This window comes from Sciurus carolinensis, chromosome 15 (genome assembly GCF_902686445.1).
Source record: "Sciurus carolinensis chromosome 15, mSciCar1.2, whole genome shotgun sequence".
NCBI classification, from domain to species: Eukaryota; Metazoa; Chordata; class Mammalia; order Rodentia; family Sciuridae; genus Sciurus; species Sciurus carolinensis.
Genome location: NC_062227.1, coordinates 61,206,644 through 61,231,544, shown reverse-complemented (window position 1 = coordinate 61,231,544; position 24,901 = coordinate 61,206,644). Strand labels below are relative to the sequence as shown.

The window sequence follows — 24,901 nt, the reverse complement described above, 5'->3', positions numbered from 1 at the left end:
GAATTCACTTATGAGATCTAACAGTTTTCTGGTGGAATTTCCTGGTTCCTCTAAGTATACAATCATATCATCAGCAAATAGGGATAGTTTGAGTTCTTCTTTGCCTATTCGTATCCCTTTAATTTCTTTGGTCTGTCTAATTGCTCTGGCTAGAGTTTCAAGGACGATATTGAATAGAAGTGGTGAAAGAGGGCATCCCTGCCTTGTTCCAGTTTTTAGAGGGAATGCTTTCAGTTTTTCACCATTTAGAATAATATTAGCCATGGGCTTAGCGTAGATGGCCTTTACAATGTTAAGGAATGTTCCCACTATCCCTATTTTTTCTAGTGTTTTGAGCATGAAGGGATGCTGTATTTTATCAAACGCTTTTTCTGCATCTATCGAAATAATCATGTGATTCTTGACTTTAAATCTATTGATATGGTGAATTACATTTATTGATTTCCTGATGTTGAACCAACCTTGCATCCCTGGGATGAAACCCACTTGATCATGGTGCACTATCTTTTTAATATGTTTTTTTATGCGATTTGCTAAAATTTTGTTGAGAATTTTTGCGTCGATGTTCATTAAGGATATTGGTCTGAAATTTTCTTTCCTCGATGTGTCTCTGTCTGGTTTAGGTATCAGGGTAATATTGGCTTCATAGAATGAGTTTGGGAGGGTTCCCTCCTCTTCTATTTTATGGAATACTTTGAGAAGTATTGGAATGAGCTCTTCTTTAAAAGTTTTGTAGAACTTGGCTGAGAACCCATCTGGTCCTGGACTTTTCTTTGTTGGTAGGCTTTTGATGACTTCTTCTATTTCATTACTTGAAATTGGTCTATTTAAATTGTGTATGTCCTCCTCGTTCAGTTTAGGCAATTCATATGTCTCTAGAAACCTGTTGATGTCTTTGAAATTTTCTATTTTGTTGGAGTATAGATTTTCAAATTAGCTTCTAATTATGTTTTGTATTTCAGTCGTGTCTGTTATGATATTTCCTTGTTCATTCCGAATTTTAGTGATTTGGGTTTTCTCTCATCTTCTCTTTGTTAGTGTGGCTAAAGTTTTATCAATTTTGTTTATTTTTTCGAAGAACCAACTATTTATTTTGTCAATTTTTTGTATTGTTTCTTTTGTTTCAATTTCGTTGATTTCAGCTCTGAGTTTGACTATTTCCTGTCTTCTACTACTTTTGGTGTTGGTCTGTTCTTCTTTTTCTAGGGCTTTGAGCTGTAGTGTTAGGTCGTTTATTTTTTGAGTTTTACTTCTTTTATTAAATGCTCTCCATGAAATAAATCTTCCTCTAAGTACTGCTTTCATAGTGTCCCAGAGATTTTGATATGATGTTTCTTTGTTCTCATTTACCTCTAAGAATTTTTTAATTTCTTTTTAATATCTTTTGTTATCCATTCATCACATAATAGCATATTGTTTAATCTCCAGGTGTTGGAGTAGTTTCTGTTTTTTACTCTTTCATTTATTTCTAATTTCAATCCATTATGATCTGATAGAATACAAGGTAGTGTCTCTATCTTCTTGTATTTGCTGACATTAGCTTTGTGGCATAATATATGGTCTATTTTAAGAAGGATCCATGTGCTGCTGAGAAGAAAGTGTATTCGCTCTTGGTTGGATGGTATATTCTATAAATGTCTGTTAAGTCTAAATTATTGATTGTATTATTGAGATCTATGGTTTCTTTGTTCAATTTTTGTTTGGAAGATCTGTCCAGTGGTGAGAGAGGCATGTTAAAATCACCTAGTATTATTGTGTTATTGTCTATTTGGTTTCTAAAATTGAGAAGGATTTGTTTAACATACATGGATGAGCCACTGTTTGGGGCATAGATGTTTATGATTGTTATATCTTGCTGATTTATGCTTCCCTTAAGCAGTATGAAATGTCCTTCCTTATCCCTTCTGACTGACATTGGCTTGAAGTCCACATTATCTGAAATGAGGATGGATACGCCAGCTTTTTTGCTGAGTCCATGTGCATGGTATGTTTTTCCCCATCCTTTCACCTTTAGTCTATGGGTATCTCTTTCTATGAGGTGAGTCTCTTGCAGGCAACATATTGTTGGATCTTTCTTTTTAATCCAATCCGACAGTCTATGTCTTTTGATTGATGAATTCAGGCCATTAACTTTCAGGGTTATTATTGAGATATGATTTGTATTCCCGGTCATTTGGTTCATATTTTAAATTTTATTTATTTATTTATGTATTTTTTGACACATCTTGGTTCCTCCTTTATTTGACAGTTCCTTTAGGATAATTCCTCCCTTTGCTGATTTGCTTCTTTGTTTTTTATTTCTTCCTCATGAAATATTTTGCCGAGAATGTTCTGTAATGCTGGCTTTCTTTTTGTTAATTGTTTTAGCTTTTGTTTATCATGGAAAGATTTTATTTCATCGTCAAATTTGAAGGTAAGTTTTGCTGGGTATAAGATTCTCAGTTAGCATCCATTTTCTTTCAGAGCTTGAAAAATGTTGTTCCAGGCCCTTCTAGCTTTTAGGGTCTGGATTGAAAAATCTGCTGATATCCGTATTGGTTTCCCCCTGAATGTAATTTGGTTCTTTTCTCTCACAGCCTTTAAAATTCTGTCTTTATTTTGTATGTTAGGTATTTTCATTATAATGTGCCTTGGTGTGGGTCTGTTGTAATTTTGTGTATTTGGAGTCCTATAAGCCTCTTGAACTTGATTTTCCATTTCATTCTTAAGATTTGGGAAATTTTCTGATATTATTTCATTGAAGAGATTGTTCATTCCTTTGGTTTGTTTCTCTAAGCCTTCCTCAATCCCAATAATTCTCAAATTTGGCCTTTTCATGTTATCCCATAGTTCTTGCAGATTCTGTTCATGATTTCTTACCATTTTCTCTGTTTGTTCAACTTTGTTTTTGAGATTAAATATTTTGTCTTCAATATCTGAAGTTCTGTCTTCCAGGTGTTCTATCCTATTGGTTATGCTTTCTATGGAGTTCTTAATTTGGTTTATTGTTTCCTTCATTTCAAGGATTTCTGTTTGGTTTTTTTTCAATATCTCTAACTCTTTATTGAAATGATCTTTTGCTTCTTGAATTTGCTCTGTTAACTGTCGATTGGTGCGATCATTCAATGCCTGCATTTGCTCTTTCATCTCATCATTCAATGCCTGCATTTGCTCTTTCATCTCATCGTTTGCTTCCCTAATCATTTTAATTATGTACATTCTGAACTCCCTTTCTGTCATTTCTTCTGCCATGCTGTCGTTGGATTTTTTTGATGTAACATGTAGATTTGTTTGGGGCATTTTCTTCTCTTGTTTTCTCATATTGTTCAGGAATCAGTGGGTCATTAAGCTATTGCAGATTTCCTCTATCGACTTATAATGTCCCTGAAGATTGCTAGTATATCCCCTCTTATCCTTCAGTAGCCTGAAGTCTTGGAGGAAGTTGATAATGCGGAGCTCCACGAAGAAGCTGCCTCTCTAGGGTGGTGACCCTCAGGTGGCGTATATTCCCTGCTAGTGGTCAGAGGTGTCTCCACTTGTTGACCAATGGTCATCCAACGGGGAACTAGGCTGCGGGCTGAGGCAAGGCCTATTTGTGCCTGTGTCTCTGGTTTAACCGTCCCTGTGGGAAAACCTCTCCCGGTAGGGAAGACTCACTCGGTGGGAACGTCTCGCTGGTCAGTTCCCCTCCTAGAGGTTCCCGTCAATCTACAACTACCACCTGGGCTGGGCTGTCTTCCTCTGCAACGTTCCCAGGGGCCCGGACCTACCTCCTGGGCCTGGGAGCCTCACCCTCGGCAGGCGAGTCTCCTTAGGCTGCCTCTCCCAGATAATCTGCCCGCAGTCCTGGAAACTTCACTCCACCCCTAGGCGTGTCTCTGCGCGGCTCTTCCAGCAAGAAGCCGCCTAGGTCCTGGGACCGTGCTCTGCACCTAATCGCCTGGCTATGCGGCCCCTCCTCTGAGCCGCCACCTGGAGCCCCATACAATAGCTCCGATACCCAGACACCCGCCACACACCTCCTCCACCGGACAGCAGCCCGGTTTCCGACGCAGTCACTAGGAGTCCAAGCAACTCACTACACGTCTCCTCTTCCCGCCAACCTCCCGTAGCCCTAGGCAGTCACTCCAAGCCCAAGTGACCCGCCCTGTTCCTCCTCCTCCTTCTCGGGGTAGCCCCCTGGGTGTTCAGGAGCGGTGGCTCCGAGACCAAGTGACCTACCACGCTCCTCCTCCAGGCAGGCCACCGGTGTTCAGGAGCGGTCGCTTTGAGTGCAGTCAACTCACCACTCGCCTCCTCCTCTGGCAACCGCCTGTGGCTCTGATGCAGTCACTCCTAGACCAAGCGACCCACCGCGCTTCTCCTCTTCTTCCGTACAACCCCCCGGGTGTTCAGAAACGGTTTTTCTGAGTCCAAACAGCTCACGATGCAGCTCCTCCTCTGGCAACGGCCTGTGGCTCTGATGCAGTCACTCCTAGACCAAGCGACCTGCTGCACTTCTCCTCTCCTCCGGACAACCCCCCGGTGTTCGGAAGCGGTCGTTATGAGTTGAAACAGCTCGCCACACAGCTCCTCCTCTGCCAACCGCCTGTGGCTCTGATGCAGTCACTCCTAGACCAAGCGACCCGCCGCGGTTCTCCTCTTCCTCCGGGAACCCCCCCCCCCCGTGTTCAGAAGCGATTACTCTGAGTCTAAACAGCTCGCCATGCAGCTCCTCCTCAGGCAGCCGCCCGGAGCCCCAGTGGTTGCTCCGAGTCCAAGCGCTATGCCGAGCCGCCTCCTCTACGATGATCCCAGTTGTCCGTGTTTACCGCTCCAGCGGGGGGAGGGGCGTCTCGCGGAGCAACTCCACGTCACAAATTCCCTGCGTTCCGGGGCTACCGCCCCATCCGGGACGCCTCCCCAACGGGAGAGACTCTCCCGGCGGCTTTGAGTTGGTCCCAAGTCTCTCACTATCTCCTCTTTTGAATCCTGCGTCCTGGAGCAACGTGAAATGCAGCCGCCCTCTAGGCCGCCATCTTGAAAACTCCCCACAACCTTACTCTTCTTGCCCTTCAGTCTTTTGCTTTGTAGATCCTCACCATTTACATCCTGTCCAGTAAGTGTTTGGTTTACATGTCCAGCTCTCAACCAGGGTGAAGTATTTAAGTGTAGAAAATCTTGTATCTTTAAAAGTACCCTTAAAATAAATAGATAATGTTTGATCACTCAATTATGGATTAAAAGACTAGTGGTAGTCATCATCAGTAATTATATGTAATGAAGAACTACTTTATGAAAGACACCTAATCAGTTATATACACAAAAAGATTATAAAATTTATAATATAATTAGAGAAAGAACAGATTAATAATAATAATTTTAAAACAATCCATGGCCATGTATGCACAACTCTGAACAAAAGTTTTATACTTGAACTTTGTTTCATGTCTGACTTCTGTTTTGCAGGATTTGTTAATTATTCAAGTTGTTTTCTCACCATCTTATACAGAGTTCAATAATAAGCTCTTAAAAACTTTGTTGATCTGAAAGAAGGAAACTTTACATGAAGGAATTTAATAATACCTCACAGAAAAAATTAGAAACCAACCATTTTAAATTAAAATTTTATTTATTTAATTTTGTGGTATTGGGAATTTAGCCCAGGGAAACTAACTCTACCAGTGGACTACATCCCTAGTCTTTTTATTTATTTTTTTTATTTTTTGGTACCAGGTATTGAACCCAGAGACACTTAACCCTAAGCCCCATCCCCAGCCCTTTTTATTTTGAGACACGTTTTCACTAAATTGCATACAACCTCACTAAATTGCTGAGGTTGGCTTTGAACTTTCAGTCTTCCTGCCTCAGCTTCCCCAGTCACTGGGATTATAGGCATGCTCCAACACTCCCAACTTTTTCTTTTTTTTGACACAGGGTCTCACTAAATTGCCCAGGCTGGCCTCAAACTTGTAATCCTCCTTCCTCAGCCTTCTGAGTCTGGGATTTCAGGCCTGTGTCACCAAGCCTGGCTCCAATGGAACTTTTAGAGAAAAATTAACGTACAGAGAAATAGCCTAATGAATTCCTTGTTTACCAAATTATAAAAGTTCAGAGTAATAATTTTTCATAAATATGACAACTATTTTCTGTAATAATAGTATTTATTTTTAACTCACTTCCTGAATAAATTTAAATTATTAAAGGTTTAGAAGTTTGATTTCAGTTAAACTTATCCCTTTGCTTTGAAAAGAAAGAGTGGAAACAGGGCCCACACTGCCCTGACTTTATTTTCTTCTGTTGCTCTTCTGTTAATAGTGAGTTTGAATTCAGTTTTCTCACACTGTCTTAATTTCATTGGTATATAGCCAAACCCACACAAAGGTTTATTTGCCCAAGTTGTTGATGTTAAGCTGGAATTTACACTAACTCAGAACAGTAGCCCACAAACAACTGCCAGTAGGACACATCTGGACTGCTGCCTGTTTCTGCACAGCCTTAAAACTAACAATGGCTTTTATATTTTCAAATGGATGAAACAAAATCAAAACAAGAATGTTTTCTTACTTATGAAAATTAATGAAATTCAAAACTCAATATCTATGAAGCTTAATTAGAGCACAGCCACACCCATTCATTATATGTTATCTATGGCTGCTTTACCACTACACTAGGAGAGTTGAATGTGACCTGCAAAGCCTAAATTATTTACCATCCAGACCTCTACTAAAAAACCTACTGACCCCTGCTCTAGACCATATTATGTTCATAAATTAAATGTCAGGGTGCCAGGTGCAATGGCACATACCTGTGATCCCAGAGGCTCGCTAGGCTAAGGCAGAAGGATCCTGAGTTCAAAGCCAGCTCAGCAACTCATCTGTCGCTAGATAAAACATTAAAATGGGCTGGGGATGTGTGACTCAGTAGTTAAACATGCCCCTGGGTTCAGTCCCCAAAATAAATAGATAAATAAATAGATAAATAAATGAATAAATAAAACCAATAAGTAAGTAAATTATAAAAATGGGAGCCATGAGATACTGCACACCACACAAATATCATTGATCATTGGCTTATGATAAAAAGAGCAGGTAAAAGTTAGTGGAAAGACTTCAGAATAACCATAAATAAAAGCAGCCCTTTAAAAAAGACAATCGTGAAAATATTGCAAACAAAATTAGTAGAAAAATTAATTTTGAAATACAATTATTGCAGTACATGTTTAAATAAGTATTGTTACTTCCAGTTGAATATTAGTGTACCAAATTGCTGGCATAGTTTGAAAAAAAATTTAAAACTGAAACCTGAACTGTTTCAAAATGCAAAACTTTATGAGCATAAAACATGACACCATGGGGCTGGGGGTATAGCTCAGTTGGTAGAGTGCTTGCCTTGCAAGCACAAGGCCCTGGGTTCAATCCCCAGTACCACAAAAACAAAACAAAACAAAACAAAAAAAACATGACACCATGAGTAGACAACTTCATTCCAAGAAGCTTTGTTCATGCAAAAATTATTTTAAATACTGGGTTACATTATCTTCCAGCACCTGTGATCCTAGTAACTTGGAAGACTAGGCAGGAGGATTCAAGTTCAAGGCCAGCCTGGGCAACTTGGTGAGGCCTTGTGTCAAAATAAAATAAAAAGGACTGGGGATGCAGCTTGTGGTAGGGCATTTATTAGCATGTGTGAGGCCTTAGGTTCAATCCCCAACAACACGAACACACACAAAAAAATCACCTTCAGCTCTATTGTATAAGATATATATGAAACATAAATGAATTCTGCTTTTCAACTTGGGTTCTATCCCCACGCTATCTCATTATGTATATGCAAGTACTCCAAAATCTGAAAAAATCCAAACTCTTAGTTGCAAGTGTTTCAGATAAGGTAATACTTAATCTATATTACCTTCAGGTTTCTTATTTGTTAAATTAGCCTGCCTTCAAATTAGATAGCAGTTTATTTTCAGCTTAAACTAAACTTGTTTTAATTTTTCTTTATTTTGCTAACAATAGATATCGTGTTGAAGGGATAATTCCAGAATCAACATTTAAACTATCTGATTTCCTCTACCAACCTGGAAACAGGGTTACATGGGATAAAGCATTGAAAGTTTACAATATGGTACACAGGATTGATTCGGTAATTTATTTTTTAATACTAGACCTTTACTGTGTTAATACATCTTTATTTTTATATATTACTGACTTATTTATTGGAACAATATATGTAGACGTTTAGTATTTTATAGATTCAAATGAGTGAAAGTTTTTATAAAATTCTTAAAACTTCCCTCCTTATTAATCAAGAGTTTAATTACATTTAGCGTCATTCTGTTTATAAATATGTATCACATTTTGAATCTGGCAAAGTCTCTTGTACCTTGTTATTAGAGATCTGAACTCAGGAATTCACCTCCATGACATAAAAAACAAAAATTAAACATGCCTTCATGGAAGTCAAGACTTATTACATTACAAAACAGGAGCAATACAGATACATACTATAAGGACTTCCAAACAAACAGCATGTAGCACTGAAGACTAAAGATAAAATATAAAACAAAGAAGTAGCATTATATAAAAGGCTACAGTTTAGAAATACTTTTGTCTTAGTTAAATATACAGTGGGATAATAAAAACAAAAGGAAAAACATAGGTAATCACAGTAGAAAGTTGAAGACAGATGAGAAGAGTGAACGTGAGAGGCAAGAAAAGTTTAGAAGGGATGGAAGAAAAGATCAGTAAGAGGTGAGAACAGTGAAAAGGATCAGGAGGGGGATGAAATAAGAGAAAGAATGACACATGGTAAAGAGGTGGCAGCAAGGAGAGAGAAGCAGGGTAAGGAATTCTGAACATTCATGCAGCACACTATAGATTCTCTCATTCATTAAAACTGCTATAAAAATAAGCACCCAAAATGAAAAATAATTCTCTCTTACTGTAATGTAAAATCCACTAAACAGGAATAAGTAGTAACTGTGCTCATCCTTTTGGTAAGGAGGAGTGTTTGGCTAGGGGTGCTTACCTGCAGGAACAGAGAAAGGGAGGAATTTGAAGTGATTCCATTCAGGACCCTCCCAGTTTCCCCAGATGTCAAGGTAGCCCATGATATTGATCTCTAATTTTTAGGCCTTATAGCATGGGTTACTAAATCAGTGTATTTTTCAGAATAATTACCTAGCCAATGTGGAGTAGTAGAAATAGTACCGAACTGAGAATCAGAAAACCTGGATTCTAATTCTGTACTTATCTCTTATCCTACATATGGTTTAATCTTCTAGGCTTCAATTTCTCCATCTAAAAATTGAAAGAGTAGACAATCTTAACTACACCCTGAATTTTCTACATTCATAATTATAGATCTCATACCCCTTCAACACTGAAAATGCAAGCTTATTTGGTGATGATGGTCTTAAAACTGCAAAGCCTTGCTTTTTCCAAATAGAGACCCAACTTGTGCATTGCAGTTCTATGGGGAACAATACAAATGGTAGATATTAAATAATTTTTGCAATCTTTGTGGCTTGATTTGTTGCAGGACACATTTATATGTCATACCATAACACAAAGTTTTGCCATGGGCTCAATTTCCCCCCGAGACTTTATCGACTTGGTATACATCAAGCGCTGCGAAGGGAACATGGACATTATCAGTTGTAAGTTGAAATGTTTTGCTCATGTTTTGGAATTACTATGAGTCATTAATAAAACTTCCCTTTAATTTGCAGTTAGGAAGAAACACTATTTTCAGCTATTTCCTTTATTTGTTTTTATTTACTCAGTGGGACAAATTCATACATGTATCAGGTAGATATGCCAGATATTTCACCCACCTTAGGAGGTGTATAATGTATATAGGAGGTATATATAATGTCAATGATTATGGCATCTCCTGAACTTTTACAGCATAAACCCTGTATCGAGATGCCCATAGACTAAAACTTCAAGGTGTACGTTTTTAAAATCACAGAAACAAAATTAATTTGGGGATATATAATCTTATACTTCAGTTTCTTAGAATGGCCATATATAGTAGCTGATGAAACTATTGAAGAAATTTCCACTAGATATGTCTTTACATAAATGTGCTTCACTTTCTTTTAAAAACTGAAGACCTTGGTATATCCTTAGCATCCCCTTTACAAATGTGCAAATGTGTAACCATTTCCTTACTCACATTATTGACTCAAAACATACCAAGTTGTTGTAGACTAATAAGATAACTCATGGTGAAGAGACTTTGGTAGAATAGTGGCAAAGATCCGTGATTTTCTCTGTACTTGATTTAATCTTACCATTCGTATCTAAATAGTTTCCTCTACTGTGGATATACGGACAATTACATTTCATTAGCATGTCCCAACAAAGTTTCAGTTACTCTACCCAGTCTGAGTGATTGCTCTCAATCAAACCCATTTTGTTGTTTTGTAGCAGGCCACTAAGAGCTGAAGGTTCATCATGTTCAAATATTTTCATCTCATTTTTGAAATGACAGCACATAAAATGTATTCACTGCCTACAATACAACGATACTGTCATGTCTGAATCATACATCTATTATTTTCCATGTTTTGAAATCAGATCATTTCTATTCTCTGTTAGTGGTCAGGTAGAAATTTTAAAAATCAAATGGAATAAAATCAACAACTAGAGGTAATCAGTCATTTAGTGCAGAAATTACTACTGAATTTGCTATAAGAAATTTCTATTGAATGAATTTTTGATGAAACTTGGGGTTTTCTTAGTGGGTTTTTTTTTTTTTTAGCTTACTCTGCACCTTGCTTTGAACTAAATATTTTGCATGTATTCTCTCACTAATAATGAAACTGAAGTTTACAGAAGCTAACCAGTTAAGAAATTAAGTTGCTTAGCTAATAAGCAGCTGAACCAGATTAAAACTCTGTTCTGATTTTCCAAAGTAAGTGCTAACTACCATACTGTGTACCTCATAAAAAACACATGCATACCTGTTTGTAGACTATTTCTTTAAAAAAAGAAGCACAAGTATAATCTCCATATTGAAATAGAGAAAAATATTTTACTATCACTTCTGGAATTACCATAATGCCAATGCAATAGGCTCTGTTAAGATAATTATGCAAAAATGAAAAATTCACTCAACCACATAGGCTCCTAAACTTCTGTTTCACATTGTATTTCCCTTCGTATCCCCAGCACCACAGGATGGGGAAAAAAACAAACAAACCAAAAAAAACCCAAACACATTGTATTTCCCATATAACAGATTGCATATGTTCAAATCACATAGGAAAATTAACCACCTTTGACAAGAACAGGATTTAGTTGTACAGAATAAACATTTTTTGTCTTTTTTATGTATATTTTTTAGTTTCAGGTGGACACAATACCTTTATTTTTTATTTTTATGTGATGCTGAGGATCGAACCCAAGTTCCCACATGCACTAGGCAAGTGCTCCACCATTGAACCACAACCCCATTCCCACAGAATAAACATATGTTTTTTAAAATATTTTAGAAAGTGTATATATAACCATTAATTCAATCATAATTAAATCACCTTTCTCTGTATTTACATGTAATTTAGATACTTTTCTGCATAATTACTAAAACAAATTCTACTGATCTTTATACTTTGAAGTTAGCTATTTGGAATTAGCGAAGAGAACATTTAAAACTAGTCACTTCAAACATTTTATTTTAAAAAAATGATTAACAGAAAATAATTCAACCCATGACACTAATGGTCTTTTTGTTATTTCTTCTTTTGCTTCAAATCTCAGAAAGTAATAATACTTTTAACAGTTTTTCTTTATAAAAAGATAACAGCATCTTTAGAAATACTATTGCAAATGTATATGCATATAAAAATTAATGTTAATGTTGGCAACTAAGTTAAAATAAGTGTAATACATTTCTAAAATATGCTTCTGGCAGTAGTGTTTATCTTTGTGAATTAGGTTACATTTTAATATTTTTAATCTCTTTAGCTAAAAGTGTGGATTTCCCAGAATATCCTCCATCTTCAAATTATGTCCGTGGTTATAACCATCCTTGTGGCTATGTGTGTTCACCTCTGAAAGAGTAAGTGTTTCTTACATTTACTTATTTTAACAGTGTTTTTTTAGTTCAACTTGTGATTAAGTTCAGGATTCCTCGTTCATCATTAGAAACATGTACCAGCATATTCTGTTGGGGTAAAAAAAATAAAAACTGTCCCTAAGTTCCATTTTAAAATAGTTTTTATTCTTTTTTTTTTAACTATTGACAATTTTAATGACAATTATAATGGTTCTGAAATAGCTTACTTCTGAGTGGGAACCTGAATCTAACATCAATGAGGATTAATCTGAAGTCCAAGCATCTGCTTCCTCTCAGTCCTGTGCTTCTAGTGCAATCACATATACAAATTTGAAAAAATTTCCAACAGGCTAAAATAACTTTTCTAAAACTTGTTTTCATCTGAAATATAATCAGAATGGGAAATTTTTCATAAAATATGAGTTGAGGTTTCTTGGACTAGTCAAATATATACAATCCCTATAGTTAAACTTTCTCTTATGTTCTCTGTTTCTCCATTATTTACTTCTATAAATTATTAGGGATTTTTGTGAATTAGAAACAAATTTCCCCAGAAATCTACCAGCAGTGATTGCTTTATCTTGAATGAACTTTTTCAAATGGACTGCCTCCCTCCAGCTGACAATCTGCAGAATGAGACATCCAAATAAGTACATTCAGATAAGGGAAAAGCTGGAGAAATCAGAGATGAGTTACTGCTGACTGGTGGCCAATCTAGGGATAAAGAGGCAATAAAAAATGCATAGATTCTATAAAAACATGTACTCTATTTCAACATATATCATTTCACAAATTCCTTAAGCTTTATTTTATACCTCATGATTATTTATTAAAAGGTATTGCCACATAAAAATAGATGTAAAACTTTGTATTGGTACAGTATAAGCTAAAGTAAAATTAATTGTTAGACCTATGTTTCTTTTTTTTTTTTTTTCTTTTTTTTTTTATTGTAGACCTATGTTTCTTAATGTTTCCTCTACTGAACTGGAGAGCTAAAAAACTATTTTTAAGCAACAATGGACAAAATCATTGGTATAGATGATGATAATAACAATAATGTGTGTTCTTTCCACTTGTTTGTTTTGAATCTATGGCCCAGATTTTATTCTCCATAGCAGGAGAGAACAGAACAAAGAATTATTACTTCAAATCAGTGAATTAATTGGTTGTTAGCAGGGATTCTAGTTGGGAAGTTACCCAAGTGCGCTTCACAGGCAAGCACTCTTCTTGCACCTTGTTGGACTTCACTTTCCACTGCAAAAAACATGGGGCAAAAGCTCTGGGTGGGAACTCAGCCTCCCATCCTGCTGGAGTGAAGAGACAGTCTCATTCACAGTTACAGAGAAAAGATACTGATTTTAAAAAATATTTTAAAAAAGATTTGTTTTTACTTTCTCTTTCCATGAAGCCCAGCATTTTAGTCAGCCAACATTTGTAAACAAGCCATGTAGGACACTTGTAAAACATATTATCAGCAGTAAATTACTTGCTAGTAAATAGTGGAAATGCTTCCTTATGTGTATCAATCCATAGTAAATTCAGATAGAGATTTAGGGGCCATACATGCCCTAAGTTGAGCCATTTCAGGCACTGTGAAAATAATCTAAGCTCTGCATAGAGAAGAGTTTGAGAAAATGCACACTCACATTGGCTAGTACAGTGGTCTTCATATCCCCCAAAAGAATTTCATAAAACTACAGTTACCTTGCATGTTTTAAAGTTCACATTAAATTTTTTCATAGGAATAAATTTATGAAAAGGGTATAATTTCAAGCATACTCAAATATTAACTTTTTAAAAAATGTTACATCTCCCTTATAAATGCATCTTATAGAATCTAAATACCAAAACAGCTTGAAATCTACCATCCCCTTATCCATCACAAATACAACCTATAGCAGTCAGAAACTTTATGTTATTCCTTTCCTCCTTAACCTCACATTAAATTAAAATTTTTTGCTCACATAATTGCATCCTAATGGAATCAGTTTTAGGCTTTGAATTCTTTTTTAATTTATCATAAGTTTCTACAAAAATATATGAATTTAAGTTTTTAAATTTGTTTTCTTTTCTGTGTACATAGTATCTAAGCCTTAAAAAAAATTCCTTGTGGGTTGTTACTATTACACATTAATCAAAAATTTAAATTACAAATCTTGTCCCATACTTAACAAGCATAAAGCAAACTTTCATTGGAAACAGTTATTAGCAAAACTTTGCACTATTTCCCAGCATTGTTAATAAACAATTTGTATACATTGACTCTTTATCCTCAAAGTATGTCCAGAAATTGGTAGTATTCCCATTCCCAGGAACAAAAAAGAAAGAAACCCAGAGGTTAACTTTCTCAAGGTTATACATAGATAATAGCAAAGCTCAGTTTCAAACCAAAACAGACTTCTACTACCCTCATTTTGTTTAACAGTGAATGGATATTACTAATAAGTGAGTCAACTTTCAATACCAAATCTATTCCTACTTTTCATTTTATAAATAAAAGAACTAAGAATTAAGAAACTCCTTACCCCCACTCCTGCCCTGGAACTGGAGATTGAACTCAAGGTCCCTCTACCACTGAGCTCCATCCCCAGTCCTTTTTATTTTTTGAGATAGGGATTTGCTAAATTGTCCAAGCTGGCCTCTAACTTGTGATTTTCCTGTCTCAGCCTCCCCAGGTAGCTGGGATTACAGGCATGCACCACTGTGGCTGGTTTAGAACTGAGAAACTTTATTTACATAAATAAATAGGTTAAAATGAAAACCATAAAAATGACATTCAGTACCCTGAAATCCTTCTGGATTCTATATCATGAATTATATACCTATCATCAAAAATATTTTAATGAGAATATTTTTGAAAAATATTTATTACCCAGTCATTAGTCATTCACTTTCTCAACTCACTGCCAATAGATTAATTTTTCATTAACACCTAGAAGACTCTCATATGCCATGTTAAAACGTTATGGGAATATCCAGGACTTTTCAGTGTGGATGACAAGTAGAACTTTGTTCTGTAAAGCAAGCGAAGAGTTATTTTGAACAGGTCAGTGGGAAAGAATAAGCCCACATCTCCATCAAAGATATATTCTCAGATAAAATTAAATTAGGAATTTGAAATTTTATTCCCTTAAAAGTAATCAAGCTGGGCATCCTGGCGCATGCTTATAATCCCAGCAATTTAGGAGACTGAGGCAGGAAGATCACAAGTTTGAGGCCAGCCTCAGCAATTTAGTGAGACCCTGTCTCAAAAATAAAAAGGACTGGGATGTAAGCTCAGGGGTCAATCACTTGCCTAAAATGTATGAGGCCCTGGGTTCAATCCCAAGCACTAGAAACTAAACAAATGAACAATTATAAATACTAGTTTTTTAAGAGGGCAATTTGAAAATAGCACATCAGAATGTTAAATGATCAACCCAGATATTCTAAGTACTTATAAAAGTGTGAATGGATACATTACAAAGATGTTTTGTTGCAGTTTTATTTAGAATAGCAAAATGTGAGAAAAAATCCTAAATGATAGTCTATAAAAGGAGTACTGACTGTGAAATATCATGGATGGCATAGGAAAAATTTAAATAGACCTGTAAGAATAAATGAAGAAGGAAATGCATTATATTCTATTAATAAGAAATAAAACTAGTTGCAGAAAGATATATCTCATTTTTAAAAAAACAAAACTGTAGATTATATATGTGGGGAACATACACATATAATCTTTAAATTATATGCATGTTATTTTTAAAATTCAATAAAATGACAAAAAGGAAAAGATGCCTACAGCTAAAGATGTTAATACATATTTTGAAGATTTTAATACATTTTCTAAGTACTTAGTATTTTTATGTAAAATTTTCATTTATAAAATGTAACTATAAATCATTCTACTATTTCCGCCCCCCCCACTTCTTTCAGTAACCTGTCATAAGCACTCCGTGGTAAATAAGACAAGAATCCTGCTTTCCATGAACTGGTAAATTCAGTAGATAAATCTATAAATTATTTATCTTAATGCTTCCTTTGCTTACAGAAACCCAGCATATTCCAGACTAGTAATGTTTGTGCAAACCGAAATGAGAGGAAAATTGTCCCCATCAATAATTGAAAAAACCATGCCTTCTAACTTAGTGAGCTTCGTCCTCAATGCAAAAGATGGAATAAAGACACACAGAGCTCCATCAGGACGTGGACGTCATAATGGCCATCCATCATTCCAAAAGAAGAAATAAGATCTTTCTGCTATTAAATCAGAGATTTAAGACCATACAAACTGCTAGTAAGTATGGTGTAGTAGTTATTGCAGTTTACTTCTGAGTCAATATGCTTAAATACTGTTAAACTGTCATAGACAGTACTCTTGTACAAATTACTGAAGATACTTTATGAAAATAAAAACTCATAGTTGTACAAGAAAACAGCATTAAATATACTTTTTATTCTCACATAATGATGTTAAATGACAAGTGATATTAATACACTTTGATCTTTTGCTTTTGTCCCTGAAAAGTGATTTCTTTATAAATTTCATCAGAAAACAGATATACTCCGAGCTCAGCATTAAAGATTAAAATACATTTTAAATAGTATTTCTTTCACTCACTGCTTAAATGAGAATTGTAGAAAACCTGAACATAAAAATTGAAACAGTTCCACTACAGGATATAGCACATTGGTTGAGTGTTTGTGCAGCATGCGTAAGGTCCTGGGTTTGATTCCCAGAACAAATCCTAAAAAAAAAAAAAAAAATCCCTCTAGAATACATGACCAATGACATTTGGACCTGAGAATCTCCATTCCTACCTGGGCATCAGTAAGATAAAACAAAGGTGGTATGACATGGATCTAACCAGTATTCCTCTTCCATGTCCCCTCCCCTGGTGTCAGTAGTAAGCTTACATTCCCACTGGGAGACAGCATGGATGTGCATGTCAGTGCCTCACTTTTTCCAGGACAGTATCAGCAGGACCAGAAAGGGAACTGGACTGCCACCTTGACTGTCTGCAGTGAGGGTCAGTCAATACTCCACTTTGGCCAGGATGGTCATAAACACCACCTGGCCTAACATTACAACTGAACAGTGAGGCCGACTGCTAACAAGAACAATTAAATAGGATCAAGAGTCCTTCAGAAAGGAAAGAACACTGGAACAGGTAAAGATACACTATCCTCCTAAGTGTGTTAAATCATATTTGATGTTGACAAAAGATCAAAGGCAATTCAATAGGGAGTGCAGATAGCCTTTCAGCAAACGGCATTGGAGCCCCTCATCCTGAGGCTTTGACCTGTCCTTACACCATACATAATAATTGACACAAAACAGAACATGGTGTAAATGGAAAACATAATACCCTAAAACCTCTAGGAGAAAATCCTCACAACCTGCATCTAAGCACAGTTCTTAAACATGATCACCAAAAGCAGGATTCATAAAAGGAAAATTTATCATAAAATTAAAAATATATACTATGTGAAAGATCCTGTGAACACAGGATGAAAGGACAAGCATAGACTGAAAGAAAATATGTGCAAGGAGGTGTATCTAAAATATTATACATTTAGAGAGAGAGAGCACTTTAAAACTCAACATTTTAATAAACAATCTAATTAGAAAATAGGCCCAAAGACAAGGACATTTCACTGAACAGGATATATAGATGGAAAATAAGCTCACGAAAATATGTTCAACATCATTGGCTATTGGGTAAATACAAATAAAAGTCAAAATGAGATGTTGAAACACTATCGGATGACCAAAACTTTAAAAAATAGTGATAACATCAAGTGTTGGCAAGGATGTGGAGAAACGATCAGTCATATATTGCAGGTAGGAGTGAGAAAAAGCACTGCCACTCTGGAAAAGTTTAGTAGTATCTCATTTAACTAAACATGTGCCTAGTTAGTGCACTTTTTCCCACAGAAATGAAAATGTTCACACAAAAACCTGCACACAAATGTTTATGGTAGCTCTATTCTAAACAGCCCTAATCTGGGACCAACCCACAATTCCTTTAATAGGTAAATATTAAATAGGTAATATTAAATAGGTAAATAATAGGTAAACTGTGGTGAGCTATAAATGAAATACTAATGAGCAAAAGGAACAAACTATTGATACAACTCTGATAGTCTCAAGGGAATTATACTGAATAAAAAATGCCAATTTCAGAAGGTTAAATAGTATATTCTTCCATAAATACAACATTCTCAAAATGACAAAAAGACAGCTAGACATGAAGAACCAAATTAGCAGTCACTGGGGTTGGAAGGAGGCCAGAAGGAAAGTAGCTGTGACTTTGAAAGGGCAGCAGGAAGGATCCTTGTGATAAACCTGGTCCGTGCCTTGACTGTGATGGTGATCGCACAAATCTACACATGCAGTAAAATTCTACCACACACACACACACACACACACACACACACAGATGCATGCATGTAAAATTGGTGCTATCTGAATAAAGGTGATAATCAGAATAAATGGTATTGTTATCAATTTCCTAGTTTTGATGTTATGCTATAGTTATTCAAAATATTACCATTGGGGGAAACTGAGTAAAGATAATATTATTTTTTCAACTTCATACAAATCTACTATTATCTCAGAATAAATTTTTTAAAGAATAGCAGCCAGGTGTAGTAGTGCACACCTGTAGTCCCAGCTCCTTAGAGGCTGAAGCAGGAAGATCACTTGAACCCATAAATTCAAGACCAGTCTAGAGAATATAGTGAGACCCCATCTCAAAAAAGTAAGTAGATAAGAAGAAAAACCAGCCTAAGTTAAAAAAGTAATATGAGTCATACAACTGTAAAGACATCGCATAGTTGATAGCATTTGTTTTTAGGTTTATTTTAATTAACTGTCATACCTCTCATTATTTACCAATATATATAACTGATGTGTTTACATTATTAATACTTTTTTGATTTTACAAGCATTTTCTCTAGGGAAGATTTTTTTTTTATCTCGTTCTATGGATTGCAATGATTGTTAAGGAAATAACTTAGTTCCAGGATAAAGTCTGCATTTATTTGTAAATATTAAATTTCAAATCACAAAATAAGGAAGCACAAACCTTTTTGGAATTCTGGCTTGAATAGTTTTGATGTTTCATAGAAAATAATTTCAAAATGCAAGTGTAGGAAGATGACATACCATTCCCATGAAGAATAATTAGATCTTTCCATGGCTAAGTCACATCTGACTCCCCTGATAATTGCCTTCTAGGCTCAGATATTTGTCTTCCTGCCAACTTTATGTGAGAGGATGCACAGAAACCTGGGGGAGATGCCTGGAGCTGGGAAATATAAAGACAGAACTAAAGGAAATCTCTACTCTCCTCACAGCTCTCAATGTTCTTCTCTCTTCCCTAAAACTGAGTTCTGAGTATTATTTTTCCTTTTCTAATAATTTTTCAGAAGACATAATTAAAGTTCTAATGTTGATTTAGAATATGCCTTATTTTGTTGAAATCCCATTTTTATTTTCTTCCAATTTAGACTATACTCTTAGAAGAAAGTGAGCCTTTTAGCTACTAACTCCACAAACACACAAATCACTGAACTACACATTGTAATAGAATATATAGTCAACCCTTGCTGTCCTCTGTTTTAGTTTCAGGATACCCTCCCTCTAATCCATAGATGTACTCAAGTTCCTTATATGAAATGGCATAGTATTTGCATGTAACCTATACTGTACTTTAAATCATCTCTAGTTTGTGATAACTGATATAATACAAATACTATGTAAATAGTTGTTATACTGCATTACTTAGGGGATAATGTCAAGAAAAGAAGTCTGTTCAGGTTCAGTACTAACATGTTTTTTTTTTTCCCAGTATTCTTAAAGATTGGTTTAATTTTTGGATGCATGTGGGTATAGAGAGCCAGCTGCAAATTCCTTTGAAATAAGAAATTACATCTACTATCAATGAAAATGAACTTCACCTGAAATGTTGTCCATGTTTTGACATATGATCCAATTACAGTGGTACAGATTTATAATTTTAAAGTAGTAAAAGCAATCACACTGAATTAAATACATGTTTTTGCCAAATAACTATTTAAATCAATATTTGGCTCAACCAAAGCCAGTTCCTCTTGTCATCATCATAGAATGAACTACAAGGATAAGTCCAAAAATATTATTTTTTTAAAAATGTAATACTTAGCCAGGCATGGTGGAGCATGCCTGTAATCCCAGCAACTCAGGAGGCTGAGGCAGGAAGATCAAAAGTTCAAAGCTAGCCTCAGCAACTTTGGAGACCCTGTCTCAAAATTTTTTTTTAAAAAAAAGGACTGGGATGGGATTCAGTAGTTAAGTGCCCCCAGTTCAATTCCTGGTGCAAAAAATAAAAAAAAAAAAAGTAACAGTAAACATTTTAAATTTTGACGTTAGGGCTGGCTTTGTGGCTCAGTGATAGAGCCCTTGCCTAGCATGTGTGAAGCACTGGGTTTGAGTCTCAGCACCACATATAAATAAATAAAAGGTCCATTAATAAAAAATTTTGACATTAGAGTGCAAAGAAAAATAATTTCTCAGAACTGTCAGATACTAGATTATATATACCTGCAGATGCTCTATCATATATTTTCAATACTATAAAGCACTTAGGTTGAAGAGAAGCAATTATGTTAATGATGTGGACAAAAAAATCTGAAGAGTTTTTCAGTCGTATGATTTTCAGAATTAGCTGATCTAGGATTCACAGATTTGCCAAATAACAAAATTTCTTGATCTGCAACTACCAAAACTGGTAGTTTGCAAGAAATCATTATGACAATAAATTCTATTTTTAAATTTTATCCTAGCTTTAAAGAAGGTGTTTTGGGATTTAATTGGTCAGAACAAAATTTTTTTCACTTTCTTCATATGCTCCTTTTCATATATCTTATGATTGTATGACTATCATTGGCTACAATAATGTTGTGCAACAATTAAAAAATCTTGGGCACAGAACAATAAAACTTATTTATCTCTTAAGTCTGTGGGTCAGTGATTTTTGTGGGACCAGCTGGGCTCACTTACATGCCTGGCAACTGGTCGTGGACTGCTGATCCAAGGGTGTTATGTGCTACAATGGCTGGGGTGATTTATCTCTGCTTCAAGTTTCTCATTCCACAGCAGCCTAACCTGGGTGTGTTCTCATGAAATGGCAAGGGAAGAAAGTATAAGTACTGTTTCAAGTCTGACATCCCATGGCAAAGTCACATGGCAAACTCATGTTCAATGAGCAAAGAATTAGAATTTACTCTTTTAGTAAAATTGAAAAGTCATGTTTGTAAAAGGGTATGGATACAAAGAGAAGTGAAGAATTGAGAGTATTAATTCAATTCATCCACTGTATTTCATCCCCTGGCTGTAATCACAATTCCTTCAACATACAAAATACACTAAATCCTAAAACCCTAGAATATAGGTTTTCAAGTCTAGGGTTTTGCAATCCATATCAGGTTCAGATGCAGTTCTTCTTGATCTACAGATGTGAAATGAAAAAAGTACCTGCCCCCTGCCTCAACACACACACGATCTACAATGATAAATAAGGAAAAGGACAACCACGAATACTTAGGAAATAGGAGAGAATGGGAACCACATAGTCACTGGTTCCTAACAGTTCTGATAACCCATTGGCCCACCATTCTGGCACTGGGAGTTGTTCTGATTCAATTCTCCATAGCTTTTGGTTATAGTGAAATGTCCTCCTTTTCTCATCACCCTCACCTATTATTTCTAAAGAAGTGATTATTGTTAGCTGCTTCCTTAGCCAAAGAAAACCTGGGGCCCAGAGACATTTTTATAGCTTGAACTATCTTTTATTATAGGCATTTGGTGTTTTGATCTATGCTATTGCCTTTAAAACTTTTGAACTTACGGTGTCCACCACACACCCAAAGCCACACAGGCAACTGGTACCAATATGTTTTCTGGACTTTCGCTGCTACTTTCGGATTAGGCTTCTGTAGGGCCACACCCTTAAGCTTTGTCCACCTCAGACCTAAGCAGAACTGTAACTCCTGGGAGCTTAAAATGTCTGATAGTCACAGCCTTGATTTGATGTTTGACTTGTGGTCATGTCTCTGAGACTTCTGCTAATTGGAGAATCTGGATAAAAGATGATAGTTTTGCTTATAAACTGGTGGGCTTAAAACAACAACAACAAAAAAAAAAACCTCAACTTTAATTCTTTGCAACTAAATTCCACCAGGTGGCACTCTCTACATTTTGCCTGGAGAGAGCCTAGGCCAAAGTCAAATGTTATTAGATATGTTTTGTTTTCCAGGGAATCACAGGCAGCTATTTAACCAAATATTTCATAACTTCTTAAAGAAGTTTCCTCAACACTATCCCAATCTTTACCAACAGTTTTCTAAACTCCCGGGTGCCCCAAATCCTAAATACCACATATTTTCTGTCCTTGTTGTGCAACCCCGTACTTCCATGTACCAACCTTTGCAGCATTTAATCTATTACTGAAATAATGCCTCAAAATCACTTTTTTTGTGTGTGTGACTCATAAATATTTGCTTCATTACAACTGATCTAGGGAACTTTCTTGGTGTTGATATTAACTTAATCTTTCCCTGTTCAGTAATTTGAAAACTGTTAATAAATAAAATTAAGACTTCACAATTGTTAGTTCAACTTTTTTTACTTTGGAATAATAATCACAATTTTGATGAAACTAAAGCAGAAAAGTTCAGGAGATTTAATTTCATTAATTTTTTCGGTACTGGGGATAACCCAGGAGTGCTTAACCACTGAACCACATCCTCAGCCTTTTTTAAAATTTTCAGACAAGAGTCTAAGTGGCCTAGGGCCTCACTAAACTGCTGAGGCTGGTCTCCAATTTGTAATCCTCCTGTCTCAGCCTCACAAATCACTGGAATTATATGTGTGCACCATTGCACCTGGCTCATGTGATTTTTATTAGATAATATCCAGAATGTTTAGCTATTATTTGGAAAATGAGTATTCAGATATTAATAAATCTAAATGTGAAATCTGTTAAGACTAGAATCATAACAGTGGTTAGATATGATAGCAACTTACATGATCATATAATTTCAGGTACAGTTTCATGGAATGTCACACATGATGCTAAAATATGTATTTGATTATTTGGCCATCTAAAACCAAATAATTGATTTGGCTGAACACCAAGGTTAGAGCTGAACACTTTAGTAAACATATACAGATACTGGAAGTGCATGCCTCCAAATTCTTTTTTGTTACATCAAAAAACAGAAGACTAAACAGGAACACTATAGTATGGCTACTTGATATGTATCCAAATAAGTTTGATCTAGATAAATCAATGGCATGTTTAATTTTATTGCAAATTTGTGATTTCAAACAAAAATTACTACTATGAAGTATCACTTTTAAAAATGCAGTAATTCACATATATACATACATACCGTAAATATTTGCAAACACATACATATTTGATAGATTCTGTGTACTAGTTACCTCCATTCTACACTGCTTCTAATTGAAAAGTTTTAAAATACTGGTCTTTCTTATTACTTGATGTTTTATTTCTTGGTGTGGATAGTCACAGTTGTTGCTTCACTACTTATTAACACATCCATTTATGTTTGTACTCTTCTTCATACAGATTTCACAGTTTTTAATATTAAAAAACCCCTATTTGATGAAAGACCAAGAAAGTCCTAAATTCTAAGCATGATTTAAAGAAATCTAAACCATGATATATAATAACTAGAAAGTGCCAAAGATAAAAGAGACTATGTTAGAACAGGCCAAGAGAAGTCAGTTCTAAGTTCATAGTTATACAGACTATTTTAGAAAGTGAAAAGAATTGTACTTAGAATGCCTGAGCTGCCAGAAAAAAATGATAAATATAAACAAACATTGATTATATAAAACACTAGCAATATTCTAATCTGGAGATTAAAGAACTAGAGGAATTTGATTAGAATTAAAGTATTTCAACATCTTTGTGTTGTCTGAAAAACCAGCACAGAAACAGCATTTGCGTATATTCAAGCATGGTATATTTTTAAGGGTAATCAAAAAGGACTTGTAATAGTATGTTCACATTTCAAATAAACAGAAAATATGTAGTAAATGGAAAACGCAACCCATCACAAATGAAGACAAGAGGTGGGGAAAAGCATAGCACAGAAAAAGATAGCATGAAATAAGACAGCAAAATTAAATCCAAACTTTGGCACTATGGTGGAACAGATCCATGAAGTGTTCTCTTAATACAAAACACTAGATCCTGGGGAAAGCAGACTTTTAAACTCATTGCTGGCTTGTCCTATATAGGGAAATCGCCAGGCCTAATCCCTCTTGAGTCAACGCAGGAAAACAAAACAAAACAAAACAAAAAACAAAATTGAGCTGAAACAAAAGCAGGAAAGGAGCAGGAAGCACCAAGCACCAGGCCAGGAGGAGGCTTGAAAGGTAGAATTTGTCCTGAAGACAAATGTTGATGGCATCCTGGACTTAACTTCTAGAGACAAATCTTTAGGACAGTAGCCAAGTCTAGGGAGCTGAAACAGACAACAGTATTCAGACAGGACCCCTGAAGGGGCTGAAGTGGTACCAAGGAGTTGGGATTCTTACCACGTCACTCAGAGAAGCAGCAGATGCAAATCATTAGCTGAAAGAAAGCATCCACCATTTAGGTTCTCTGACGTTCCACAGATTAAACTAAGCCACATACTCAAGAAAACTAATCACAAATGGTACACAATAATTACAAATTTAGGCTTATAAAGTCTTAAAATTCTCAACCAGAAATGGAATACAGCATATCTGAATTTTTAAAAACATCAGATATGGATTTTTAATTGAATTCAGAGTCCTGAATCTGGGGTACCAACTAACTGGATTTGGTTGCCC

The 24,901-nt window shown here is 35.6% G+C and overlaps 1 protein-coding gene and 1 non-coding gene across 4 annotated transcripts in view; both read left to right on the top strand.

Annotated features, from left to right (window-relative positions):
- Stard6 (StAR related lipid transfer domain containing 6) overlaps positions 1 to 19,792 on the top strand; it is a 30,471-nt gene extending 10,679 nt beyond the window's left edge. The window contains exons 5-9 of one of the 3 annotated variants that reach the window (XM_047526483.1): positions 7,977 to 8,103; positions 9,502 to 9,619; positions 11,934 to 12,027; positions 16,058 to 16,303; positions 19,250 to 19,792. In XM_047526483.1, the coding sequence (XP_047382439.1) occupies positions 7,977 to 8,103; positions 9,502 to 9,619; positions 11,934 to 12,027; positions 16,058 to 16,256 (538 nt within the window). In that variant the 3' untranslated portion in view covers positions 16,257 to 16,303; positions 19,250 to 19,792. Of the gene's footprint in view, positions 1 to 7,976; positions 8,104 to 9,501; positions 9,620 to 11,933; positions 12,028 to 16,057; positions 16,440 to 19,249 lie in introns of those variants that run through there. The other 2 variants (XM_047526481.1, XM_047526482.1) reach the window with 2 other exon arrangements.
- Positions 7,318 to 7,391, top strand: Trnaa-ugc (transfer RNA alanine (anticodon UGC)). Its single transcript has one exon. It is a non-coding gene; the product is annotated as a tRNA-Ala (tRNA).
- Positions 19,793 to 24,901: the final 5,109 nt, after the last annotated feature.